The sequence below is a fragment of the Sciurus carolinensis genome, chromosome 5 (assembly GCF_902686445.1).
Source record: "Sciurus carolinensis chromosome 5, mSciCar1.2, whole genome shotgun sequence".
NCBI lineage: Eukaryota > Metazoa > Chordata > Mammalia > Rodentia > Sciuridae > Sciurus > Sciurus carolinensis.
This window is the reverse complement of record NC_062217.1, coordinates 54,274,568-54,300,424: the sequence shown is the minus strand read 5'-3', so window position 1 is coordinate 54,300,424 and position 25,857 is coordinate 54,274,568. Positions and strand designations below refer to the sequence as shown.

General features: G+C 33.3%; 1 protein-coding gene across 6 annotated transcripts in view; it reads left to right on the top strand.

The window, feature by feature from the left end:
• The window catches only part of Diaph3 (diaphanous related formin 3), a 545,588-nt gene that overhangs the window by 390,271 nt on the left and 129,460 nt on the right, over positions 1 to 25,857 (top strand). For all 6 annotated transcript variants that reach the window (XM_047553083.1, XM_047553081.1, XM_047553085.1 and 3 more), the window contains one exon: positions 7,839 to 7,974. In XM_047553083.1, coding sequence (XP_047409039.1) covers positions 7,839 to 7,974 — 136 coding nt within the window. The remainder of the gene's footprint in view (positions 1 to 7,838; positions 7,975 to 25,857) is intronic.

The following is a 25,857-nucleotide window of genomic DNA, read 5'->3' as shown; positions in this document are numbered from 1 at the left end:
GTATTCTTGGTGTAGAGTTTTTTGAGTTCTTTATAGATTCTGGAAATTAGTGCTCTATCTGAAGTATGAGTGGCAAAGATATTCTCCCACTCTGTAGGCTCTCTCTTCGCATTACTGAGAGTTTCCTTTGCTGAGAGAAAGCTTTTTAGTTTGAATCTATCCCAGTTGTTGATTCTTGCTTTTATTTCTTGTGCTATGGGAGTCCTGTTAAGGAAGTCTGATCCTAAGCCAACAAGTTGAAGGTTTGGACCTACTTTTTTTCTGTAAGATGCAGGGTCTCTGGTCTGATTCCGAGGTCCTTAATCCATTTTGAGTTGAGTTTTGTGCAGGGTGAGAGATAGGGGTTTAATTTCATTCTGTTGCATATGGTTTTCCAGTTATCCCAGCACCATTTGTTGAAGAGGCTATCTTTTCTCCATTGCATATTTTTGGCCCCTTTGTCTAGTATTAAAAAATTGTATTTATTTGGGTTTGTGTCCATGTCCTCTATTCTGTACCATTGATCTACCTTTTTTGGTACCAATACCATGCCGTTTTTGTTACTATTGCTTCAAATCTAGATATTATATCAATAAAACCCAATGACAGCACAGCAGAAGAAATGTCAGAAAGGGAGTTCAGAATGTACATAATTAAAACAATCAGAGAAGCAAATGAGGAGATGAAAGAGCAAATGCAGGCATTGAAGGAGGAGATGAAAGAGCAAATGCAGGCATTAAATGATCGCACCAATCAACAGTTAAAAGACCAAATACGGGAAGCAAGAGATCATTTCAATAAAGAGTTAGAGATACTGAAAAAAAAACAAACAGAAATCCTTGAAATGAAGGAAACAATAAACCAAGTTAAAAACTCCATAGAAAGCATAACCAATAGGATAGAACACCTGGAAGACAGAACCTCAGATATTGAAGACAAAATATTTAATCTTGAAAACAAAGTTGGCCAAACAGAGAAGATGGTAAGAAATCATGAACAGAATCTACAAGAATTATGGGATATCATGAAAAGGCCAAATTTAAGAATTATTGGGATTGAGGAAGCTTAGAGAAACAAACCAAAGGAATGAACAATCTATTCAATGAAATAATATCAGAAAATTTTTAATTTTTAATGATTTCTTCTGATTTTCAAAAATATCTGGGTCTATACATCGTACCATTCAAAAACATTGATACCAAGATAAAGTAGGTACTTAAATGTCAAGAGCAACATTAAAACTTCTGAAGAAAATATGCCTTTAAAGTGTAGAAGAATATTATAAATGAAAATAAAAGGGTTCAGAAATAAAGGAAAAGAGACTTTGACTATAAAAGTTTTAGGAATTTGTGTTTATTGAAAGACAAAGTACAGTGACTGTTACAGTTCAGCATTACATTTATAAAGGTAACTTTTGTGTCCACATTGTTTAGAGAAGAACAAATTGTTAAGAAAGAGATAACCTAATAAGAAGCAGGTAAAACATATGAACAGGCAATTTACAGAATAGGGAGTGCAAATGTTTGTTTACAAACATTTAGAAGATGCTGGAATTAATTGGTAACATAGAAATACAGGTTAAAAGCAGAGTGTGATATCAAATATATCATAAAAAAAAGAAATTAAGATTTGTGATGACAGTTTCTGTGAGTGTGTAGGTTGTAATTATATATAGATAATCTGACTATACATTGACATAACTACTCTGAAAACAATTTAATAGTATCTAGTATGATGACATACCAGTCATTTCATTCATCAGCCCTTCTCCTGTCTTGATAGTGACTTTAAATCTGTTTTCCACCATGATCTATGTTTTTAATTGTGGTTTACAAGGCAACCCACCATGCTTACATATACATATTTTTAGAATAGTAACAGAACTTCAACAGGTTATACTTAATACTGCTTGTATTTGTACTCAAGGACTTTCTATTCTTTCACTGAAAGAGTAGTTGTCAATAATTTAAAATTGATTTAAGAACCAATTAATGGCAACTGCAATTAAAGAACTCTTACATATGTGTACTAGGAGACATGTACCAAAATGTTTCTATCTGCATTGTTCATCATAACCAAACACCGGAGAAAAATCTCACTGATGGGAGAGCAAATAGCACAATTTAATATAGGCAAAGTGAACTGCAATTTGCACTTTAAAAATGGGGCAATCTTAAAAACAAATATTAAGTGAATAAAGCATGTTATAGCCAGGTGTGGTGGCAAATGTCTATAATTCCAGGGACTCAGAAGGTTGAGACAGGAGGATTGCAAGTTCAAAGCTAGACTCAGTAACTTATGGTGACCCTTTCTCAAAATTAAACTAAAAAAAGGACCCAGGTTGTTGCTTAGTGGTTAAGTACTTCTGGGTTTAATCCTTAGTACACACACACACACATACACACACAAAGTCACATAAAGGATGATGGTATTTTCCTGAAATCCAGTAATATATTTATAATAATATGCACACTTATATAGCATCCCTCTCTGCCATCATTTTTGAATTTTACACACATATACATGCATTTATTTAAATATGCTCACTTTGGGGCATTTTGGTTTATCTGAAAAAAATTGTTACATATTATCATAATAAATAGACAGTTGTGGCAAATTTCTTGTTATAGCAGTTGTATAAAAATCAAATTATGGAAAGATATAATTGTGAATTAATTTTCTTCACATTTAGCATTTCTATATAGTTTCATAACATATTTGTTAATGTAGATATACATTGTGATGTAGATATTTTTCTACCCTTTCTTACCATGGAAAGCATTTTAGTCTTAGGAATTCAGGTTATTGATTATGTCTTTTCAGTGAAAAAATCAAAATGTATTAAAGTTTTGAAACCTGTGGTCATTGGTATGGACTGGTAAGCTGTGCATCTTTCAGAGAAGGGCATGCACCAGGCTTCCTCTGGGAATATATTCTCAAAGAATGTGACTGAGTAATCCATAGCTTAAAGTAGTCAGTGTGTCAGTGTGAGTACATTTTTTTTTTCAATTGAGTAAACAGAAAACTGGATCTCCTAAAACACAAGAAATAAATTTAAAAAATCAGTGAATGGGATCATATAAAAAATCTTTATAGCAAAGGAAATAAGAGCATGAAGAGAGAGCCTACCAAATGGGAGAAAATCTGCCATCTATATCTCACATAAGGCGTTCATTTCTAGGATATATAAAGAACTCAAAAAACTTAATACCAAAAAAGCAACCCATTCTACAAATGGGCAAAAGAGCTAAACAAACACTTCTTAAAATAAGAAATATGAACAGTCAACAAATATATTCAAAATCTCTAGCACCTCACTCCAACCAGAATCACAGTTACCAAGAATACAAGTAACAATAAATGTTGGCATTGTTTTCACCAAGATGGCACCAAAGGAAGCTCCTGTCCCTCCCAAAGCCGAAGCCAAAGCAAAGCTTTGAAGGCCAAGAAGACAGTATTGAAGAACCATAAAGAGAAGAGTTTGCACAAGACATTGTAGCTCTGAAAGCAGCCCAAATATCCTTAGAAGACTGCCCCCAGGAGAAATAAACTTGACCATTATGCCATCATCAAGCTCCCCCTGACCACTGAGTCCGCCATGAAGGAGGCTGAAGACAATACACTTGTGTTCATTGTGGATGTCAAGGCCAACAAACACCAGAAGCTCTATGGTGTTGATGTTTCCAAAGTTAACACCCTGATCAGGCCTGATGGACGGAAGAAGGCATATGTACTGTGTTATGGTTTGGATGAGAGGTGTCACTCCAAAGCTCATATGTGAGACAATGTAAGAATGTTCAGAGGAGAAATAATTGCCTTGTGAGAGTCTACCTATTCAGGGAATTAATCCCTAATGGGATTAACTGAGTGGGAACTGGAGGCAAGTAGGGTGTGAGTGGAGGAAGTGGTTAATTGCAGGACGTGGCTATGGGCTATATATTTTGTATCTGGAGAGTAGAGTTTCTCTCTGCTTCCTGATCAAAATGTGAGTTGCTTCCCTCTGCCACAGTTTTCTGCCATGAAGCCCCATGGAATGGAACCACCCTTCTATGGACTAAGACCTCTGAAACCATTGGCCCTCAAATGAACTTTCCTCCTCTACAGTTGTTGTGGTCAGGTCCTTTAGTCACAATAGCAAAAAAGTGGACTAAAACATACTGGCTCCTGATTATGATGCTTTGGATGTTGTCAACAAAATTGGAATCATCTAAACAGAGTCCAGTTGTTTAATTAACATTAAAAAAAATGTTGGCAATGATGTGAGGAAAAGGCTACACTCATACATTGTTGGTGGGACTGCCAATTGGTGCAACCACTCTGGAAAGCAGTATGGAGATTCCTCAAAAAACTAGGAATGGAACCACCATTTGACCCAGTTATCCCACTCCTTAGTGGGGATACCCAAAGGAGTTAAAATAAGCAGACTACAATAACACAGCCACATCAATGTTTACAGCAGCACAATTCACAATAGCTAAGCTATGGAACCAATCTAAATGCCCATCAACAGATGAATGGATAAAGAAATGTGATATACACACACCATGGAATTTTACTCAACCATAAAGATGAATGACTTTATGACATTCACTGGTAAATGGATGGATCTGGAGACTATCATGCTATGTGAAATAAGCCAATCTCCAAAAAACAAGGGTCCAGTGTTCTTTCTGATATGTGGATTCACCCGCAACAAGAATGGGGACAGTGATGAATAGAAGTTCAGTGAATTAGACAAATAGGAATGCAGGAAAGGGAGGGGCGATAGAAAAAGTAAAGACCATGCAATCAATCTGATATAACTTTCCTGTACACATACATGAATACAGTACAGTGAATCTTACCATCATATACATCCAGGAGACTGGGATCCTAATTAGAATAAGGTACATTCCATGCTTGTATAAATATATCAAAATAGATTCTATTGTCAAGTATAACCAAAAGAACAAATAAAAATTTTTAAAAGAAGGAAGTGGTAAGTGGGGTCAGTTGGAGTACAATTTTTTAAAATTTATTTTTGCCAGTTGACGAAATAGATAAAATCAAGTATAATATGATTTTTGGGGTGGGGGAACAGGGTCTTATAGCCAGCTATCATTATGTCTGGCTTACCCTTATTTTCCTTCCTGATTTTGAATTTATGATTGAAATAACTAAGAAGGAGTCATAGTTGAAATATTATTTAATATTCAGTTTTTCTGTTTTAGATTATTTTTACTTCTTAATGTTTGGCTTAAAGTAAAATTTCAAATTATTGGTTAAGCCATTTACCTAAAATACTGTGATTTGGTTTTGCTATTTTGAGCTACTTTTACTTCTTAATGTTTGACACAAAAGAAAATTCCAAATTATTGTTTCAACTGGGATATTAGTTGCAGACTAAATACCTCTGTCTATGCTATTGGCATTTTTCCAGCTAAAAATTCCTTTCCTAATATAGTGTCAAAATAAGATAAGTTTTAAATGAGGCAGAATTTTAAATGAAAATCAATAGTGCATTTTCCCTAAAACAAAATAGCTTTAGGTACTTCCTCAGACCTTATTTCTAAATGTAAACATCGTTTTTATAGATCTTCAAAGTAATTTTGACTTGTAATAACCCAGTAGAATTATAAAAGGGTGTGGCAGTTATTTCTGGTAATAGATGTTATATAAAATGTTCACACTGAAATGCATCCAGCTATTAAAGTAGAAAATTTACATCAGCAAATTTTATACATTAATAAGTTTCATAAATAAGCTGCACAATATATTATTTAACTTTTGCTGGATCTTTTTATTCATTTTTCTTCAGGCAAATAGTTTTGATTACTGAATATTTGCTTATCTTTTTCTGCATCACAATGCATTCTTCATAGCCCTTATACATATATAATGGGACACATGGGAACTTCTTTTGATTAACACACACTCATCTTTAAACCCATGTTTATTTTCTACTTTTATGATGCCTTCTCCTACCTTCCTAGAATATATTGATTTTTATAATAACCATTGTCTCATACCTATTAACATATGTGACCATAATATAAGGCAACGTGGTAGAAAACACAGACTGTAGCTAGTTTTCAAGTCTTACTGCCTCTTATTACTTTCCTTGCAGTGAGCAAGTACTTACCATTCTGTGCCAGAATGGATGATGCTGAATCCAATTTGAGTTTTGAAGTGGATGCATATGAAAGCATCTTGTACTGCAGCTGGTATTTTATAGCTTAACAATAATAGTATTGTATGTCAAGAACAGTTAAGAGTTTACCTACTGGCAGGCTAATAAGTTAAACTGCCAGTTTCATGGATGTTGGCAGAAGACACAACACTGTGGTCAGAGTTGGAGAATACTTTATTACTTGTGGCAATAGCAGTAGCCAGAGAAGAATTCTGTAGGTTCTTGAGCTCATTTTTCCCCAGGGCAATGTTAAGAGGGCCAGGTAACTTTTGAAAAGATACTTTGGATTGAAGGTACTTGATTAGTGTTTTTATCTTTGAGTGCTTATTCTCACATTTTCCTGCTTAAAAACTTCCAGTTCTTCAGTACCCTGAAAAAAAAAAAATCTACCTCCCCTATTTTGACCTAGAAGACCCTAACTCATCAGGCCTCAGCTTACCTCCCTGAACTCATTACCAATATGCTTTCCTTCTCTCTTTCTTTAACCAAGAACCTTCACATTAATACTTTCTTCTGCCTAATCTGTTCTTCCTCCAGATCATCACTTAATTAACGCCTTGACATTTGAATCAACTGAATCAAAACAGAAAGTGAGGCCTTATCTGCCCACCTAATGTAAACCTCCAGGCATTTCATTACATCACTCCCTTTTAAATAGTATATCAAGTTTTTGTTATTTATTGTCTGCCTTCGGCTCTATCACACAGAATATAAACCAACTCTCCTGCCCCCATTCCCCACCTTGGAACAATACCATTTAGTCTTAGTACCTATGTACTGAATGAATGAATGGATGGGTGCAAGACTTTTCCCTCTGTGCTTTTTGTTCTTTCTTTTCTCCTTGTTCTTTCCCTTTCATTGTTTTGATCAATAATATCTATCTTTATGATTTCTAATGAAGAACTTGTACTATCTCTGGGGTTAAAAAAGATTACACAATAAAAAATAATTGAAAATCTCCACTAAAATAGCATAAGCCAATATTGTGATAGGATGCCATGTCATTTGTTAGCACTTAACAAAAATTCATGTTAACCTGCTGATTCCTGCTGATGCCACATGAAATGAATTTCTTGATTTGTTTAAAAAGTAGAAATAAGTAATCACATATTGACTGAGAACTTATTTTAATTACCATGTTGTTACTGGCTTTGATCAACCGGGTACCTACTTCTGAAACACCAAATATTTATTTAGTTATCTTTTTGATACTTTTCTCTTGAGAAAGTTGAAAAATTATTGATCATAATATAAAGTAGTCATAAAATTTCAGTCTTTCCTATCATTTCTTCAACCATTTTCCTTTTATTGATTACGTACGTAAAGCAGAGGAGTTATGGGAGATAAAAATACAGTTGCACGACACTATTTAAAATATATGTTCGAAAGCTCATTTGATTTGTGAATTAAATGTTCTTATTTTTAGTTTCTGTCTCTCTTCTCCGTTTTAGTTAGTTAATTCCACTTAGATGCAGGTGTTTTAAATATTATGGTATATTTATAGACATAAATGTATTTAACACAGTTATATGTGCATATCTTTTAAAAGACTGTTGCTAATATAAGAACTAACCATTATCTTGATAGTCAGTCATGGTTCTATCTTAAGTATAATTTCAGATTGATAATTTTCCATTTTCTTTGGAACCACTGGTTAAAATTGATAATTTTAAAAATTTATTTGTAATAGCAAGCAATAAAGGAGAACATCAGAAAAAGAGAAGCAGAGGAAAAAGAAAAACGTGCCAGAATAGCTAAAGAATTAGCAGAGAAAGAAAGACTTGAACGCCAGCAAAAGAAAAAGCGCTTACTAGAAATGAAGACTGGTGAGTACTATCAAATTTGCTATTCAAATTATGTACCCTTAAGATGTATATGGTTTGGGCTGGGATGTAGGTCAGAAGAAAGACACTTGCCTAGAATGCTGAAGGCCCTCGATTTGACTCCCAGTACCTTCCCCAACACACACACACACACACACACATACACACACACACACACACATTCATATAGGTTACTTTATTAGCATTTTAATGTGTTCAGTAAAAAAATAAAATATGATCACTTATTTCTGTAGTGTAAACCTTAGAGCAATTGTTTTCTTATGAATTTTTCTACCTTGACTTTGCTGACAAGTGCTGTCTTCATTATAATGTTGGACATGGGTGATTTGGTCTTCTAGCATATTCTCATTTCTTTCACTATTACTTCAATAACCAGTCTGTAATGATGTTTGTCAGTAACTTTACAATCTTCAGAAATTGGCTCTTAAATTCTACAGGACATGTAATTTGGTTTCTTTAACAAAATACTCTATGGGAGGGACAGAAGTGATGGATTAAAACATTAAAAGATACTTAAGAATGGTCTAGGAGTGCAGCTCAGTAGTAGAGCTTTTGCCTTAAATGCAGGACACCCTGAGTTCAATCATCAGCATCCAAACAACAAACAAAAACTCCAAGAGAATTTAAGAGACATAGCAACCAATTGCAGTATGTGGAATTTTTGTGTACCCCAATCCCATCAGATAACTGCAAAAAAAGCAGTCAGAAAATTTCGAATTTTTTTTGCCTTGTAGATGTAATATATTGTTATCAAATATGTTCCAAAGTATCTTTTAGAAACTCATACTGAAATTTCACAGACAAAAAGACAGAATGTCTGGGATTTAAATTAAAATAGTCTGTAGTGACTAGGAAGTAGGTAATCTCATAGCTGAAACAGATTGGTTCTAAATAACTGTTGCTAAAGTTGGGTAATGGGTACTTGGAGGAAAGGATATGTTCACTATACTATTTTCGATACTTTGTATATTTGCAATTGTTTTTAATAAAAAGTTTTTGAAAAAAATACTTTAAAAATTTTAAGCATTACAGAAACATCTATATATTTTTCATAGCAAAAAGATATTACTGATTTAGAAGCAAAAGAATTACTTAAGTAAATCATAGTTATATTTTTAATTCTTGAAATTTCTGGCTCTTCTGCCTCCAAACCACTAAGGATTGCAGAAGGAATTAATTAAAATCCATCAGCTTCACTGCAGATTCACCATAGATTACAATTCAGGACTGCAAATTCACCTAAGGTTTCCCCAAGGGTAGACAGAGCTGAGTATTTTGTCTTCTTTCATTCTTACAGGCATATTTTCATGTTTAATAAAGGAAACTGAACACCTTAATGTATTGCATTTGTTTCTTCTAAGAAAGAAAAATCATTTAAGCACAAATTCTTGTTACATTTGAAATGAAGAGGATATTCTCAGAAATATCTTAAAAAGTGTTAATAAAAATGGAAATCGAAAGGATTTACTATTGATTTTCAAAATACCCTTGTGAAATAATTACAAATTACTGTCTTTCTGCCTAAATTATGGAACATTCTGTTATTTGAGCATTTGTTCACACGGTGTTGTTTAAGAGACATAGCAACCAATTGCAGTTTGTGGAATTTGTGTGTACCCCAATCCCATCAGATGAATTACTAGATGGCAAGTTTCTCCATTGTTTGTGTTAGGGCCTATGGCATACCTCTCTGGATTTCATCATTCCATGGATTTGGGAAATTGAAATTTTAATGGAATTTCCAGTGGAATCTTGACAGTATTTAAATTTAAATTTTTTTCTCTTGAAGGAAAACTCCATTTTAAAGTATAGATTTATTTTATGTTTCCAATTTAAAATAATATTCATTATTGAAAGCACCTAAAATAGTAAGTCAAAAGATCACTAACCCTAATCTCACTATACAAAGAATCTGTAACATTTTGTCATATTCTTTGAGTTTTAAATTCACTATGGCCCTAGTGAATATGCAGCTTAGTGCCTTATATTAATTTACTGAATTTTTCTGAATGTTTGATGTTGTTCTTAGCATTTTTTAATATCTATGTAACTGAATCCATTGGAAATGTTATATCCCATTTAACTTAGATAATTCAGTAATAAAATCATGAAATAATAGTTCTCAATTTCAATTGTGATCAAGATGTTTATCCACACATAATTAGAAAATATATTTTATTAGAATATAAAATAGAAAAGGAAAAATATTTTAAGATTTGCAATACAAATTACCAATTGATGTCCAAAAATGTTGTAATTTCCCTAGCTCTCAGCATTGGATTATAATTGTGCCTTGGTTCAGGATTCTCATTTTTTGGGAGTTTTACTGATTTAGTAGATTAAAAAGTTGTGTTGTATTATATTAAATTTGCATTTCTTTAGTATTACTGACTTTGGACATTTTTAAGTACTTATATACCATTTGTATTTCATTCTTTTTAAGTTGTGCTGTCTTAGTTCTTTTCTCTTGATTTATATATTAGCTCATTATACCTCATTCTTTACCTTAAGTACCTTTTTCAAGCTCTTTATTATTATATCTTGACATATAGATAAGTGTTTTATTTTTGTTCTCTAATGTTTTCTTGTAGCCTTTGCCTTGGTAATTTTTTCCTCCAATACCTTTAGTAAAGTTTAGAAAGTAGTGTTTTCAGCAATATCATACCTATTTTTATTTTTTTCTAGTATCTGGTATACTGAACTTACTTTTAATTTTTCCTTAATCATTCATATATTTCATATGTATGTTATAGCATCCAAGGTTATGTGTGTGAATTTTATCAAACTTGTAATATTAACCATTAATTATGGTTAATAATTATGCTTTAAGATAACTTATGTTGCTATTACCTTCCATCCTCAATTTTTAAAATAGATTTGAATATCTATAATTTTTAAAATAGATTCAAAGATAGATTCCATTGCATCTTTTATCATAGAACTCATTGTATTGGACTTGTTCAATTATTTTATAAAGGTTTTTCTGTACTATCTCTCCTAAATGTGATCTGCAAATTATCATAGGTGGGACCTAAATTATTGAAAAATACTCACTCAAAATTTGTCAAATCCTTTACTGTCCTGAGGTTACTTTTGTTCCGTTTTTTTTTTTTGATGCTTCCCAAGAGAATATTTTTCAGAAAAGAGTCTGGTAATACTAATTTACATGAATAGTATTAAAATAGACACTTAAGAAATAATATGCCTGTAAAATCATATACATTGCTATATATGTGATCATTCTAATCTAATCAAAGGCATTTGAAGCAAGATGCTGAAACACAAATCTGTGATATAGGAAGCTACTTTTAAGAGTTTGTCTAAAAATATTTGAAAAAAGTTTTTTTGTAAACTGTGGGATTTTAAATTATCTAACTGTAATATCACATATCATAGTGTGGAAACATACATTTTTCTAAAGAAACTGAAGATCTCTTCTGCAACATCAGTAAGTGATGATTATTCTAAATGGATGATAGTTTTCCTTTAAACAACACAATAAATGTAATAGAAGTTTTCAGTCTCTTAAAGTGGCTGCCAAAGCCAAGTCATATGAGTCAAAAATATTAGTTATTTGAGGATATATTTTTCATATCTCATAATAGTAAACATATGCAGTTATCTTTTTCTTTCCATATAATGTAAGGAAATGCTTTTTGTCAAATCATGATTTTTGTGACAGTTGAAGATTTTTTAAATAGAAGTTAATAAAGTAGTATATCTTATTAGCAACTTAGTTTCTGAAAACATCTTGATGCAGAATATCAGTTTTTTCATTTTTAATTATACATTTTTAATTTTTAATTGTACATTTTAGTTTCTGAAAACATCTTGATGCAGAATATCAGTTTTTTCATTTTTAATTGTACATTGCCCCAGGATCATTGTGTTTTTAAATAAAAAATAAATAAAGTAAAATAAAAAGTCATTGTCCAGAGATTTGACAAGAATCTTCAAATAAAGATGCAATAGTTTCTTATAAAAATACTTGTTATGGTATTGTATTACTTTATTGGTACAGGAAAGAAATTCAGTACCTAGCTCACTTTTGTTGTTTCTTTTAATTATCAACAAATTATTTTTTTCCTGTATGCCAGAATTTTTGTGATAAGTAAATAAGGTCCTTATTATAATGAAGTTTAAAATTCTAGTGAGTGATTCAGACAACTAAATACATAATTTTAGAAAATAGTTTATGTGAAATATAATAAGACAGGTTAATGATGGAGATTGGCAGGATGGGGGTAGTGACAAAATTTGGTCTTAAGAGTACTAAGAAAAGTAGAAATGTATATCATCATTCCTAATTCAAAATGTTGGTTAATAAGAATCCTCAGAAATTGACAGGATTCATAACCAGTGTTTTTGGTTTTGGATAAACAGGTTCAGGCTTATATGCTGTTGTATTTTTGCTGATGTACTGTGCTTTTTAAACATCTTATTGAGGGATCAACTGTAAAGTTTTTGTAATTTTTACTTTGCAGGTGTTATGTTTTAGTACAGAATAAAGTACTGCTCAAATCTTTGTAGAAATCTTCAGCTTGGCTTTCTCTTTATTAAATGTGGAAGGGCAAATTAGTGAATATACATCAGTGTTTTGTTACCTCTCTGGACCAGGAAGTTTGTGCTTTATATAATTTTTGTATATAGGACACACACAGCTCTGAATGATAGAGGAAGAGAAAAATCTCTGCATAACTCTGCCATAAACCCACAGGGAGCTTCCTTCCATATATTTTCATGACTTTAGTATTTTCCCTATGCAGATTAGAGCTAGGTTTTTCACATATTTACAAATTCTTGTATCTCTACCTGAGGTAGTAAAGTAAATTAAATCCTGTTCTTTCTCATCCTTCATAAATCATCACTTGCTCTTGGCAAAAGAATAGGCAACTATTTTCACATCTACTATTCTTTATTGTCACCATCCTCCCAGAATGTGATTTTTGTTAATAGAATGAAAATAAAGATAAAATAGTAAGCTAAATTTCCCCCAAAAGAAAAATGATGCATTAAAAATCCTTTTGAGCAGCAAATATAAAATAACACAGAATCTTATAATTTTGTAGTGTTAAAAAAGTTATTTTATTTTACTTTATTTATTTATTTTTTATTTAAAAACACAATGATCCTGGGGCTGGTGGGGTAGCCCAGTGGCAGAGTATTGCCTATCATGTGCAAAGGCCCCAGGGTTCAAACCCCAGCAACACAAAACAAACAAACAAACAAACCCAACAACAACAACAATCAGAAACAGTGATCCTGAAGCTCTCTTAAATACATATACAGTTTGGATTATTTCTGTTGAATAATTTGGTATTTATTACATTAAATAAGCAATTGCAAATTTTTTAATTAGTACATGAATTTTGAATGGATTGTCTAAAATATTTAAATTTGAATTATTTTACCTGAGAAAATATCTAAAGCTTTAAAATAGATATTAGTAAGCAAAGATGTTCGTATTTATTTATTTTTTGATGTACACAACTATCTTTATGTGTAATCATTTCTAGAAATAAAATGGGAATAATGACTTTATGTGATTATATACAGTTTTTTTCCAAACTCCATTTCTGTTTCTTAATCATGGAAGCAAACAGGGCATTTGATAATAGAATTCATCTAGTATGGTTTAAGACTTCCTGAGTATGTAAGTTGATTCACATAATTTTTAAATAGCATATCAGAATGGCCTTGAAATGGACTCAGTGTTGTGTAATTATATTTTGTGGAGGAAGTAAATAAGAGCTTATTTAATGGAGCAATAAAAACTATATGAGCAGCTCCTATATTTTAGTCTTTAGGTTACAATTTGTCTATTATTTATTAGACTTAAATGTCTCATTTGGTGCAACTTCAGTCTATTAAATAAAGAGATAATTAGCTTTTAGAATTCGGTTGTTTACCCACATGGCCAAAACTGCTCCTTTGTTTTTCATTCTGCAATTTAGAATAACTAAGCAATTAGGCATCCATTTTAGAGGAAATGCATATTACATAAATACTACTTGGGAATGTCTCTGCCAATCTCAACAGATATGCAATTAATGTGTGTACTTGCTTTCATAAAGGCTTTGACAATTACCCTGTCCTCTACAGATATCATAAAACTTACATTATTTCCCATAATTGCGCTTTTTCTAGTTTGGTGCAATAGTGCTTTCAATTTTCTAGTGTTATTGGCAATTGATGCATATAAATAAGGCAGTGGTTTTAATAGTTTCTTTTTGTAGTAGGGTCAAACAAATTAAATTGCATTGGCTTGAACGTATTTCTCTTTTCTTTCCTCCATCTTTTATAGATCAGCAATAATAATAATAGTAATAATAACTATTACTAACATTTATTGATTGCATGTTATTTTCCAAGCTCTGTGTATATTTATTATTGCACATAATGCTTATAACAAACTTAATGGAACTATTTTTATCAACATGTTTAATTTCCTCACACATAATCATGGACTTAGCAATCAGTGTAGTAAGTAGTACTAAGTCTTCTGACTAAAAGTCTTTTTTTTTTTTTTTTTTTGGTTGTGGATGGACACAATACCTTTTTTAAAGTTTATATAGTGCTGAAGATCGAACCCAGTGCCTCACACATGCTAGGCAAGCGCTCTATCACTGAGCTACAACCGCGGCCCTTAAAGTTTATCTTTTTATTTATCATGCTATAATTAATTTACCACTGATGATTTAACCATACTGCAGTATAAAGGAGCCAAAAAATTATTAGTAACTGGTAAGTGACACTAGACCATAGCTCTTTAAGGAGGCTGCAAAGTATTTTTTCCCTGGAAACCTTGGGTGAGAGGAACAACTGTCTCTTTTGTACCATAACCAGTGGCTTTAAGCCAGTTGGTTTCTCCCTTTGTGTTTGGAGGTTTTCGGAGACTGCCAAAATTAAGGATCCTTCCTACTCCAGTTTAAATTCAATTTTTTATTATTCTGATTGTACAAAGATGTATTTATCTTCGTGCCACCAACTAAGTAGGAGGATAGCATCAACAGCACACCTCCCCACTTTAGGAAGAAATTCTTCAATGATGTCAGTAGTTGTGGGTCTAACAGAGTTGCCAGTGCTCAGCAATTCTGAGGTTATGGAAATATCTCCAGTGCTTTCAATGTCTGACCTGGAAGAGAAGTAAAGGAACCAGAGCATTTGTAGTATAGTAAGTTTAGTAAGCAACACAAGCACTCAGAGTGTTTCAGTTAAGAACAAGTGCCCTGATGCACCCTCTCCATCTCCTCAAATTCTGCCATGTCACAAGTTTTCCCTTTTGATGTTAAGACATCAAAGTTGTAGTCTATAGAAAGTGTTTGCAAGGGTTTAATAGCTATGTAAACTATCATTTATGTGCATAAATCTCTTTCATTTAAATGACATAACTTCAATTATAATAATTTGGAGTCCAGCTTTTGTGTACACTAACATATATCTTCCCTGTGTAGCTGCAAAGGCTCACACATTCAATGTTCCCAGGCTTCTTCAGCACAACACATCTTGAAACAGTGACTTTATTCTCCCTCTTTAACAAAGAGTGACACAGCTGCAGGGGCAGCTCTCTGTGTCACTCTTTGTTAAATGTCTTTGTGGCGCACTGTTATACTCCTTTGTTTACTGCTCATTTCAAAATGATCTTTTCATTGCCTGACTTGTGAGTGTTGTACAGTGACTGTATGCCAAGTCAAAAGTGGACTCTGCTTTTGTTTTTTGTTTTGTTTTGAAAAGATTAGGTGCCAATTATGATCAACTTCATTCAGTGTATAACACCTTAAATATCTATGCTGCAGCATGGATTACTTCTCAGAATTTTATCAAAGAAATCTTTACATTAACATCACTTATTCATAGCTTTCTATTATCAAGCACAGATTTATCCTGTTCATATTCTAAGGTAAAATCATACTAGTCAATTATTTTGATTTTATCACAATATGGAGAATTCTATAACTTTGATAACATCACTTATTATAACAGAGGACTTAATCACAGTGGCATCTTCTTTCTTTGCAGCATCAAAGCTTCTTAGCTGTCATATTGTCTGTCATTATTTACATTGTGTGTACTTTGCAGCAGTGGATTGTTGTCAAAACCATCCTCATCCACATTAGATTACCAAACCCAAGTGGAATTATTATTTGGATTTGGTGCAAGTTATGTGGTTTTTTTAATATCATAGAGAAAATTGGTATCACCTAATTTTCAGACTTAACTATAATCCTCCGCACTTTAAAGAAATTTAGTCTGTTTATATTATCTAAAGCATACCTTTAAACATTAAATAAGTTTCTGTTTTAGCATTTGCCATAAGATACAGAGACATTCAGTTGTTTTAGATCTGTATATAGACTTTTGAACCTGGATGTCACCTTCATAGATGTCTAGTCTATCACTTTCAAAAAAGAAAGTATGTATTACAGTTGAAACAGAGGTGAAATTTATACCATCCCTAATGCCTCATACTTATTGTTGCAAATCAAAAAACTATAACAACCAATCCAACAGAGTTTAACAACCACAACAAAAAGGTTTGCTTTTGCCCTCAGTGCAGCTAAATGCAGGAAGATGTTCATAACCCCTTTTGCAATTTAAAAGTAGAAAATGAGTTGAAAATAAAGTTTTTAGGTGACATTAGTGTCCAAACTCATTTGATGTCAGACCTGATCTGAACTGTTAAGAGGTCCCCTGGAATGTGCACATTCATGCTACAGACACGAGTTTAACTCCTGGTTGCACTGGGCATGTTACAGTTTTACAACATATATATACCCGTTTTATTTGCTACACTTCCTTATCATCTGAAAATTTCTGAATTGTAAAATACATTGGACCACAGAAATTATGGATAAGAGACTGAATTTGTGCTTCTCAGTGACTCAGTGACTTCTGTTTCTTTTGAGTTTATTGTACCAGCCATTCTACCTCAGGCAAAATCATTACTAATTCTCTGTATTTATTTCTTGTGGGTTTTTTCCTTCATATCTACCATAAATACATTTTTTCTAATTCTTAACTGACCGAATTTTATTTAGTGAAATTCTTACTTTCTGCATAATGTCTGCTATGAATATTTGTACTCAAATTCAATATCAAATGATTCACTTCTTATCCATTATTGTCTTGCCATATAACTTATGTATAGAATACGTGCTTTTGTTCATTTCATTTGTTTTAATCTCATGCTTCTAATAGAATTACATTGTTCACACATTCTTTATCTCCTAGGACCCTGCACAGCGTGTACACACAGTAGATATCACAGAAGGAAGTACTCAATAAGATTTATCAAACAACTGATAAAATACTTAACTGGTCAAAAAAAATTCTTTCATTTTGTGTTCAGTTTTGCATATTGTTATTTGAGAAGTTAAAATGTAAATCAAACTACTGGCAGAGTCAAGCTGGACTGTACTGGTATTTATTAATAGTTCCATATGTAAAAAAGAGCCATACCTATAACCATGTAATCATATTGCCTATGTCTGCCTTTATCCAGAGCTGAGTTACTTTTAACACAAACCATATATCCTGCAAAGCTTAAAATACTTGTTAACTAGCTCTTTATGGAAAAAGTTTCCTTATTCCTCATATAGATCAATAATCCATAGACTCTATTATTTGATTTCCAAGACAGAGAATGTAAAAAACATTCTGCTATTGTTTTTCTTGTCTTCCTCTGACCAAAAGCATGCATTTACAAAATCGCCAATTTGTACTGAACAAAAAGGAAATAGTCATTAACTGAGTAAAAATAATAATACAAATAATGATACTTGTTAGGGAAAACTCAATCTTAAAGCTTATTTCTGACTAGAGAGAATTATCTGATTTTTAGATGCTGTTAGCTTGAAATGGAAAGTTGTGCAGTTGAACTTTTGAAATGCTCACAAATGTCTGGGCCGAAATGGTTTCAGTAACCAATCTAGCACAACCATTGTGCTTTTATCCTTTTATTCCACCTCATAGTCCACAGAATTTCTCTACTATTGTTTGTATATCTTTTGAGATGAAAATATCAATGTGTCATAAGGCCAGAGGTGGAGTCAGGCTTTTATTTTTTTATTAATAGGCTCTCTCTTTTCTCTCCTTATTTTTGGTCATTCTGACATTCAATCCTTAAAGTTGAAGGAAATCCAGTCACTGGAGCTGGAATTGGTCATGAAAGTTGCTCAAGGTCTAAAGTCATTATTTCAAAGAAGCAAAAAAGAGCTCAATAGTATATGGCTTTTGATGATGAATAAATATACTCTAGGGTGGACTGGGAAAATTAGTAGAGAAATTGAATATTTATATGTTACTTGTAAATGGCATAAATAGGCATTAGTGTTTAGGTGAAATTAGACATTATTTTGTAATAGGATTTTAAAATATTGTTTCCTGAATAGCTTCCTTTCTCAGATATCCAGTGTTCTTCACGAAAATTAGAAGCAACTTAATATTAACAGAGTTAACATTGAGGGCAGGCTAGAATGCCCCAAGGCAGGAAGAATATGACAGACTAGCATTAGTAACAGAAAATAGATGGCTGTCTCTTTTTGGAACAAGCAATTCTTGGGAGACCATTGCTTGATTAGAGTGAATTGTCACCATAGAACTTCCAATAATAATTATCATTAATGGGTAGAAGTGACAGTAATTTTAGCTCAATATAATCCTGATTTTTTTAAACTATTGTTGCTATTCAGATAGGAACTCTTGCAAAGTAGAAACATTTTTGTCAAATTAATGCAGAATTGGTTTCCATCGCTAATGTTTGAGACCCTGTATGGAGGATCACTGCTGTAGGAAGCTGCTTATCCCCTCCAGAATCATTCCAACTCTTATTCTCTGCCTGGCAATTAGTTGAAAGAATCTAAATGTTTAACAGTTCTTGTTTTTCACTTAACTAGAAAGTTGACTTCAAGTATTAGAAAGTCAGAAGGATTGTTTGCTTAGGGAACAAAAAGCATTATTTAGATTCAAAGGCTAAGAACTAAGAAGCAGCCAGTCTTTCCACTGTATTTCAGATATATTTTAGAAGTATTGATCCTCTTAGTGCTGAATTTCAATTATGATCTCACATTTCCAGTGGATGTGCTCAATGCTAATTATATTGTGCTTTCTGCTGCATTTACATGTGAGTAAAAGTAATTTATTTAACCTTTGTCCTCTATTATTTATTTTAATGTTTGTTGTGGACCAGTGATGTTCTCTCAAAACCTTTTGATAGAATCATTCATCATTTCTTGAATGTATGATATATTTTTATTAGATAAATATTAAATAAGCCTATTAAATATTTTAACAGATTACCTTATCATTTTGCTATGACTCTGTTGATTGCATTCTATGTTTTCTCAGCTTTGGTAGATGAGAATATATTTTATGATAATTGAAAATATCTTTTACCATTGAGAAGGGACTCTCATTCTGCCCTCCCATTGGATGCTAAGGGAACTTGGTCTAAGGAATCATGGAGTTTGGGTTACACTATGTTCTAATTGATGTTACCATCTCAACACTTGAAGGTATACAACATTGCAGTCTGAGAAGGTGCTATTTCCTAAATCATGGTATCTGCTGATATTGACCATAGTATTTCTTAACATTAAATTTGGAGGCATTTTAGTGAGTTTAAAAACTATTCTTCTGGAGAAAAATCTAAATGATACTAAACTTTATTCGCACTCCCAGACTTATTTGGTGGGAGATAGGTTGACAGGGAGTGTTGCTTTCAAGTTTTTACTGTCCTCTTGGAGAACATTCCCATTTTACATTTAATATCATCCCATTCCTAAAGTAATGCACTTGAACATACGAGAAATAGAATAGTAACTCAGCTATCATTCATCAATTCTAAAAAGAAAAAAATATCTTTAGTAGTATTTACCATTCTTAGAATCTGATGAATGCTTAGAGATGTAAAGTTTTTCCATGTGAATGTTATAGCCTAGCAAACAGAGGTTGCAGTGCATGCAGGCAGGGGTACATGCTTTTAGCCTGATTTGGTATGGATTTAGTTAATTTTGAAAGAGAAATCAGAAGTTTTGAAAACTTGGTGTATTCCTGCTAGAAATTTACCAGAGTCCTTTTTGAAGTAAAGGTTTTTATCTCATTTCATGAATTTAATACTTAATCTTCTATAAAATAGAAAAAATAACATGAAACATTTATTATTATAGTTTATCTTAAATGATACTTTGACTAGTATACTTATTCGGGTATGAAAGTGTGCATCTTTATACATGAAGATTAAACATACTGTTATTTCTCAATTAATAAATCTTATAAAAAGTATACAAAATTAGCCACATTAAAAATAAACTTTTAAAATGAACTGCTTCTAATATAGTATCTTTCCCCATAACAGGTGTTCAATAAGCATTTTAAAAATATTTATGGAATTCATATTTGTGGGACAAAAATTTCTCAATTGTACATATTCTATTAATGCACATCCACTTAAAGTAAATTGGCTCCATTCTAGAACGAGATATGACATATATCAAGTTTGTTTTATGTGCTTTTATATTGGGTAACAAACAGGAATTTCAGAGTCATGACAGCAAACTCAGGTATGCAAATATATAACAATTTCTATAAATATAGTTTAATTTCTGAGCCACCACTCTGCCTAATGATAAGCAACTTAGTCAATACTCTTCTCTTTTTCTCTGCCTCTGTGTATGTATTTAATAATGCCATTGCAGAGTTATTCATACATGAAATTCCCTTTCTCACTCTCCTTCTTTTCTTCCTCCCTTCCTCCCTTGGTTCCTTAGATAGGAACCAAGTTGAAAGCAGTCCTAGGGCACCTTTCTAAGCATGACTACTCTTCTCGGTCCTGTTCCGTGAAGGTTTGAAACATCATTCCTACTTTGACATAATTTTTCCTGCTTTTGGAAAAGGTGGTAACTGATTTGCCCTAAAATGGTAACCCAGGAGAGCTACTGAATTTATCTGAGGCCAATTCCCAGTTGTTGGTAATTCTGAGATATCCACTTGAATTTACATTCTTTCTCTGTGAACTTTTTCCCTTCCCCAAGCAAGTCCCAGTTAGGAAATAACTGCCCTGACCACAGCACTCAGGTACTGTGGGGAATTCTGCAGCCTTGTGCCTAGACATCAGTGTATCTGCCACCCTGTCAATAGTTCTACGTGTTGGGTACAACATACTTTCACTCCTGGATTCTATTCCCTGTATCTCCATAGAAAATTCTACCTTGTATGTCCCACTTCTTCCTGGAATGAATGTGCAGAGATGTACACCTGCATGTAATCTCACTTTCAGGCTCTCTCCCACCTGAAAGGTACATCTTTCCATTTACAGCCTTAAAATGTGGTGTGCATTCTCTGCTATCTGGATAGCTTCTATACTAAGAATGGACCTTTTGGTTTCCCCACTGGAGTGGGGGAAGGAAGTATTAGTACAGAAATAAGTAAGTCTGTTGGTCCTTTAAAATGTGGAATCTTGAATTAGGTGGATACCACATGTACACAGCATGAAATGAAAGACCAGAGTCTCCAAGTTTGGGAGTCTAATGGACAATCTAAATTAAGACACTGAGGCATGACATTTGTATTTGGACCAAAAACAAGTAATGTAGCAGGCCTGGCATGATCTTTGGGTAGAACTGTGGGAAGAGATGAGGCTAAATTGGAAGTGAGAGTCTGCTATGCTTTGGATTTTTGCCTCTTCCTCTAGGCACACTCCAAGTACATTAAGCAGGGCAGTATCATGGTTTGCTTTTAAAGAGATGGCTCTGTGGCAAAAATGCAGATGGAATAGAGGACGTGGGGGGCTAGAAAGAGTGAGACCAATTAAGAGACTGTTGCAATTTTGCAGGAGTTAAATGCAGAAGACCTAAAGTAGAATGTACTAAGAAAAAAGAGACAAGATGGATTTGAAAGACAGTTTAAAGATAGAATCGATAGAGCTTTGTAGTGGATTGTGTACAAGGAGACAGGGAAAACATTTTTATGACTGTGTGGATGATGTCTATATTAACTTCAGGAGACATTGATTTAGTATCTCTAATTTAAAGCCTTTTTAATCTGGGAGATGAGTTTACCTGAGTGGACCTGGCATAAGGTATGAAACACAGCTGCACAATAACTGTTAGCCTCTTTCCTTCAGGACAGTGAAAACAAACTCCCTTGTTAACAGAGGCAGCTAAGCTGTTGTTTGTAAACAGACTAACCAAGAACCTTTGAAAACAAAGGTTTTTGTCATGTTTATTAGCTCATGAGGATAACCTGGATGTGGCCTGTTCCTGAAGAGTCAGAGTGAGGCTTGGGCTTTTGGTAGAGGTTAGGGAGAAAATACATTACATTATTTACTTGAAAGAAGGCAAGTCAATCCTACTTTTTTCTCCTTCAGCAGAAACTAGCCGAAATATTCAGTTCTAAGAATGAGAGGACATTTTTGAAGTTTACTTTCATGTTTATTTTCCTGACCTATGTAATGTTGTAATCAGTAGTGGGCAATTTGGGAGCTGGGGTGGTGTGCTAATTGCACCTTTTCGAGTACTCTAAAAGACATTCCCAAGGTTCCTGTGTGACTGACTCTTGTGATTATTTTCTGACCCCCCCCCAAAAAAAACCACATAAAAATGGACATCAGAATACCTCCTTCATTAGCAGAGTAATTGCCGTAGTGGTGAAAAATATCTTAGTACCAAAACTTTCCTTCAACAAATATTTAGTACATATTGTGTCATGCCTCTATCCTAAGCCCTGGGAGTAGGGCAAGAAACCACATAAGCATACATCTTATATCTGGGACCTCATATGCTAGCAGGAGACAGACATTTAAAGTAAATGTATGTCGTTAGAAGTCTCCAGGTTCTAAGAGCAAAATAAAGCAGAGAAGGGGGTGGTACAGATAAGAAGTGACATTTAAATAGGGTAGGTTTCATTTTTGATTTTCATTTACCAAAATTCTCAGAATTATGTTGTTCTTTTCTCTGAGTGCAAGCACTGTCATCTTGAGTGCTCCAGCTTAGGACTTTGGGTCAGTGAGCTTCCCAGATCATAATTCTCCTTATCTCCAAAGGAGGAGTCCTTCTATTTTGGTAAATTGTATCTGTATTCCTTAAATTAAATTTTTAATTAAAAAACTGCAACCAAATTTTGCTCAGCCTTTCACTCCTTCTATGACATTATCCTGTATTATAGTATAAACTCTATTATCAAACACTTTTCAGGCAGTAAATAAGGGTTTTCCCCACAACTTTCATCAGTTAAAGAAAGACATGTTTAGAAAGTTTCTGATACAGGGAACTTAGGGAAATACATAATTTTTATAGTAAAATAGACAAGAGTTTTCATTAATGTAGCATCTCCTATGGATTACTAATTTGCTATCTATGTTCTTAATTTTCTGAATGTAAGATGTGTAATATGCTTGTAGAACAGAAATGAAAATATCATATACTACAGAATCAGTTGTCCTTTTTTCCAGATTGACAACTTCTCAGTTTCATTGACAAATATTCAATACACACTTTGTTCTATTAAGAACAGAGCTCATTATTATGCATAAACTAGCAGCCTCATCTAGTTATAGTCCATATTTAAAATGTGACATATTCAGTGTAGTGTAACTACTTACTTTTGGCACAAAAGATAGAGTGGCCTCCAGTGATCAACAAGGTTCTGAGATCAATTTAACCTGGATAAAATCTTTTTCCATGACAACTATCAGTAGAAGTGACTAGCATTTCACTAATTAGCCCACCATTTACAACCCATAAGCTTCTCACAGATGGTAAATGTTTATAAACACTCACAGATGTGTGCACAGCTGACTCTCAGTTATCCGCAGGAATGGGGGACATAGATAATTTAGATTCACTTACAATGCAACACCCGCACCCCCATTTTAGCTTGTTTCAATCTCCCTTCTCTTCGGACTTTTTAACCACAGCTGTTAATGAGGTAGCAAATTAACTAATCTAATTTCAACTTCTCCTCTTATTAATGCACATACCCCCTGATGAAAGCACCAATATGTACAAATGTGGTCACAAGATGGCTGGCAAGAGAATGAAATTGGTAAGCACAAGCTTAGATAAATACATTGAGCAAAGGGGAATTACCCGAATTTGTAGCTGTATAACAAATTTCAAATTGTAAATACTATAGCAAGCCATGCACTTCAAAAATAATATACTTAAATTTACTGAGATAGAAGAGAACATCTTAGAAAGGATGCCAGATTCCTTGGCATTCTCTGGTCCTGTATTAATCATCTCTTTTCAGTTGTTTCTTTCTGAAATTTAGCCTCAGTTTTTCATTGTAATGTCATCCTGTCTATTGTCTCAGGCTGAATGAAGATGAAGAAATCTAAATATAACAACACAGCACACCAGGAAGTTACAACATTGTCCCCCTTTCTTTGCCTACAGAGGCTTTAGTCTTTGAAAAAAGAAAGAAAAGAAAAAAGAAAACACCAAAAAACAAATTTAAAAAACTCTAGTTCTTGCTATTCTTTTGTAGGTTCTTAATCTAAAATTTCAGTTCATTCTCCTTTAAGCAATTATCCAGGCAAGTTACAGGTAGTATTTGGTGAAATCAAAACAGCCAGTAGCTGTGTAGAAATAACTGAGGCCCACAGGCCATTTACAAAATGAAGTTTGAAGGACAACCATTTGTTTCCTGATACCCTAACAAAATGTGTACCATGTCTTCCCCACTGAAGCATTCACAAGGTCATGCAAGTTGTTTTCCAGTTTCCTTACTTGAAGAACATGTCTTTATTTTAACTTAATGGAAAAGGAAAATTAATAATTCCTAAACAGTATGATAAAAGTATTCCAAAATGTTTTAAAAGTGAATATAGATGAGATGGTGAATGAAATTATGTCAAAAATCTTATGCTGAACTGCCCAGCAGATACATAACTTTTCATCTAAATAGTATTGTTTTAATTGATTTTCACTGAAAGGAATTTGTAGTGGCTAACAGGTTACATAAAAATCTTATTGTATATTCCTCTAATTAGAAAAGCAAAGGGGACTTTGTGTTTAGAGATACAGAGATGTGTCTATTTGTTCACCTTCAACAGTTGTGAAAAATCACTCATCAACTTCTGGCATCATGAAGTGGTATCACTCAAATAAGGAGGTAAAGATTTTGGCAAAATGATAAATCCAAGTTTTTAGGTATTACATTTGGGTTATATCTGGTGAGTGATTTGGCAAATGCTCGTGTGACCAATTTATCGTAGTTTGTCTAGGATTCTTCCACTTTTAGTACCAAATGCCCAGTGTTTCTGGAAATCCCTAATGGCAAACCAAGAGGGTTAGTCACTCTTATTAGGACTCAGGAGTAGAAATTGTGATGATAAGAAATTGAACCAGATATGGTGGTGCATACCTAATATCCTAGTGACTCAGGACGCTGAGGCAGGAGGAGCACAGGTTCAAAGCCAGCCTCAGCAATTTATCAAGGCCCTACGCAACTTAACAAGACCCTGTCTCATGATTTAAAAAAAAAAAAAAAAATCAATCCCCAGCACCAAAAGAAACAAGAAAAGAAATTGGTATTATTCACTATAGGAAGCCATGGAAATAATAAACCAGTTCATTTGAAGGTGGAAGGAATGCCTTAAGAATGGGCAGAGAAAAGTCAGAAAATTAGTCACCATAAAAGTAGTGGAGGAACCAAGATGGTCTGGTGTCATAAAAACCAGGGAAGAGATCATTGTAAGAAGAAAGGGAAGTCACCATTGTCAAATGCTGCCAAGACATTATATAATTAACAGACTGACAGTTGTCCCGTTGACTTGCCCTCAAAGAAGAGGTTAAATGATGTAGAAAAAGACCTCTACAAGGCGATTGGTTGGGAGGCTTCAGCAAAGTGTAGAAGATCCCAAGC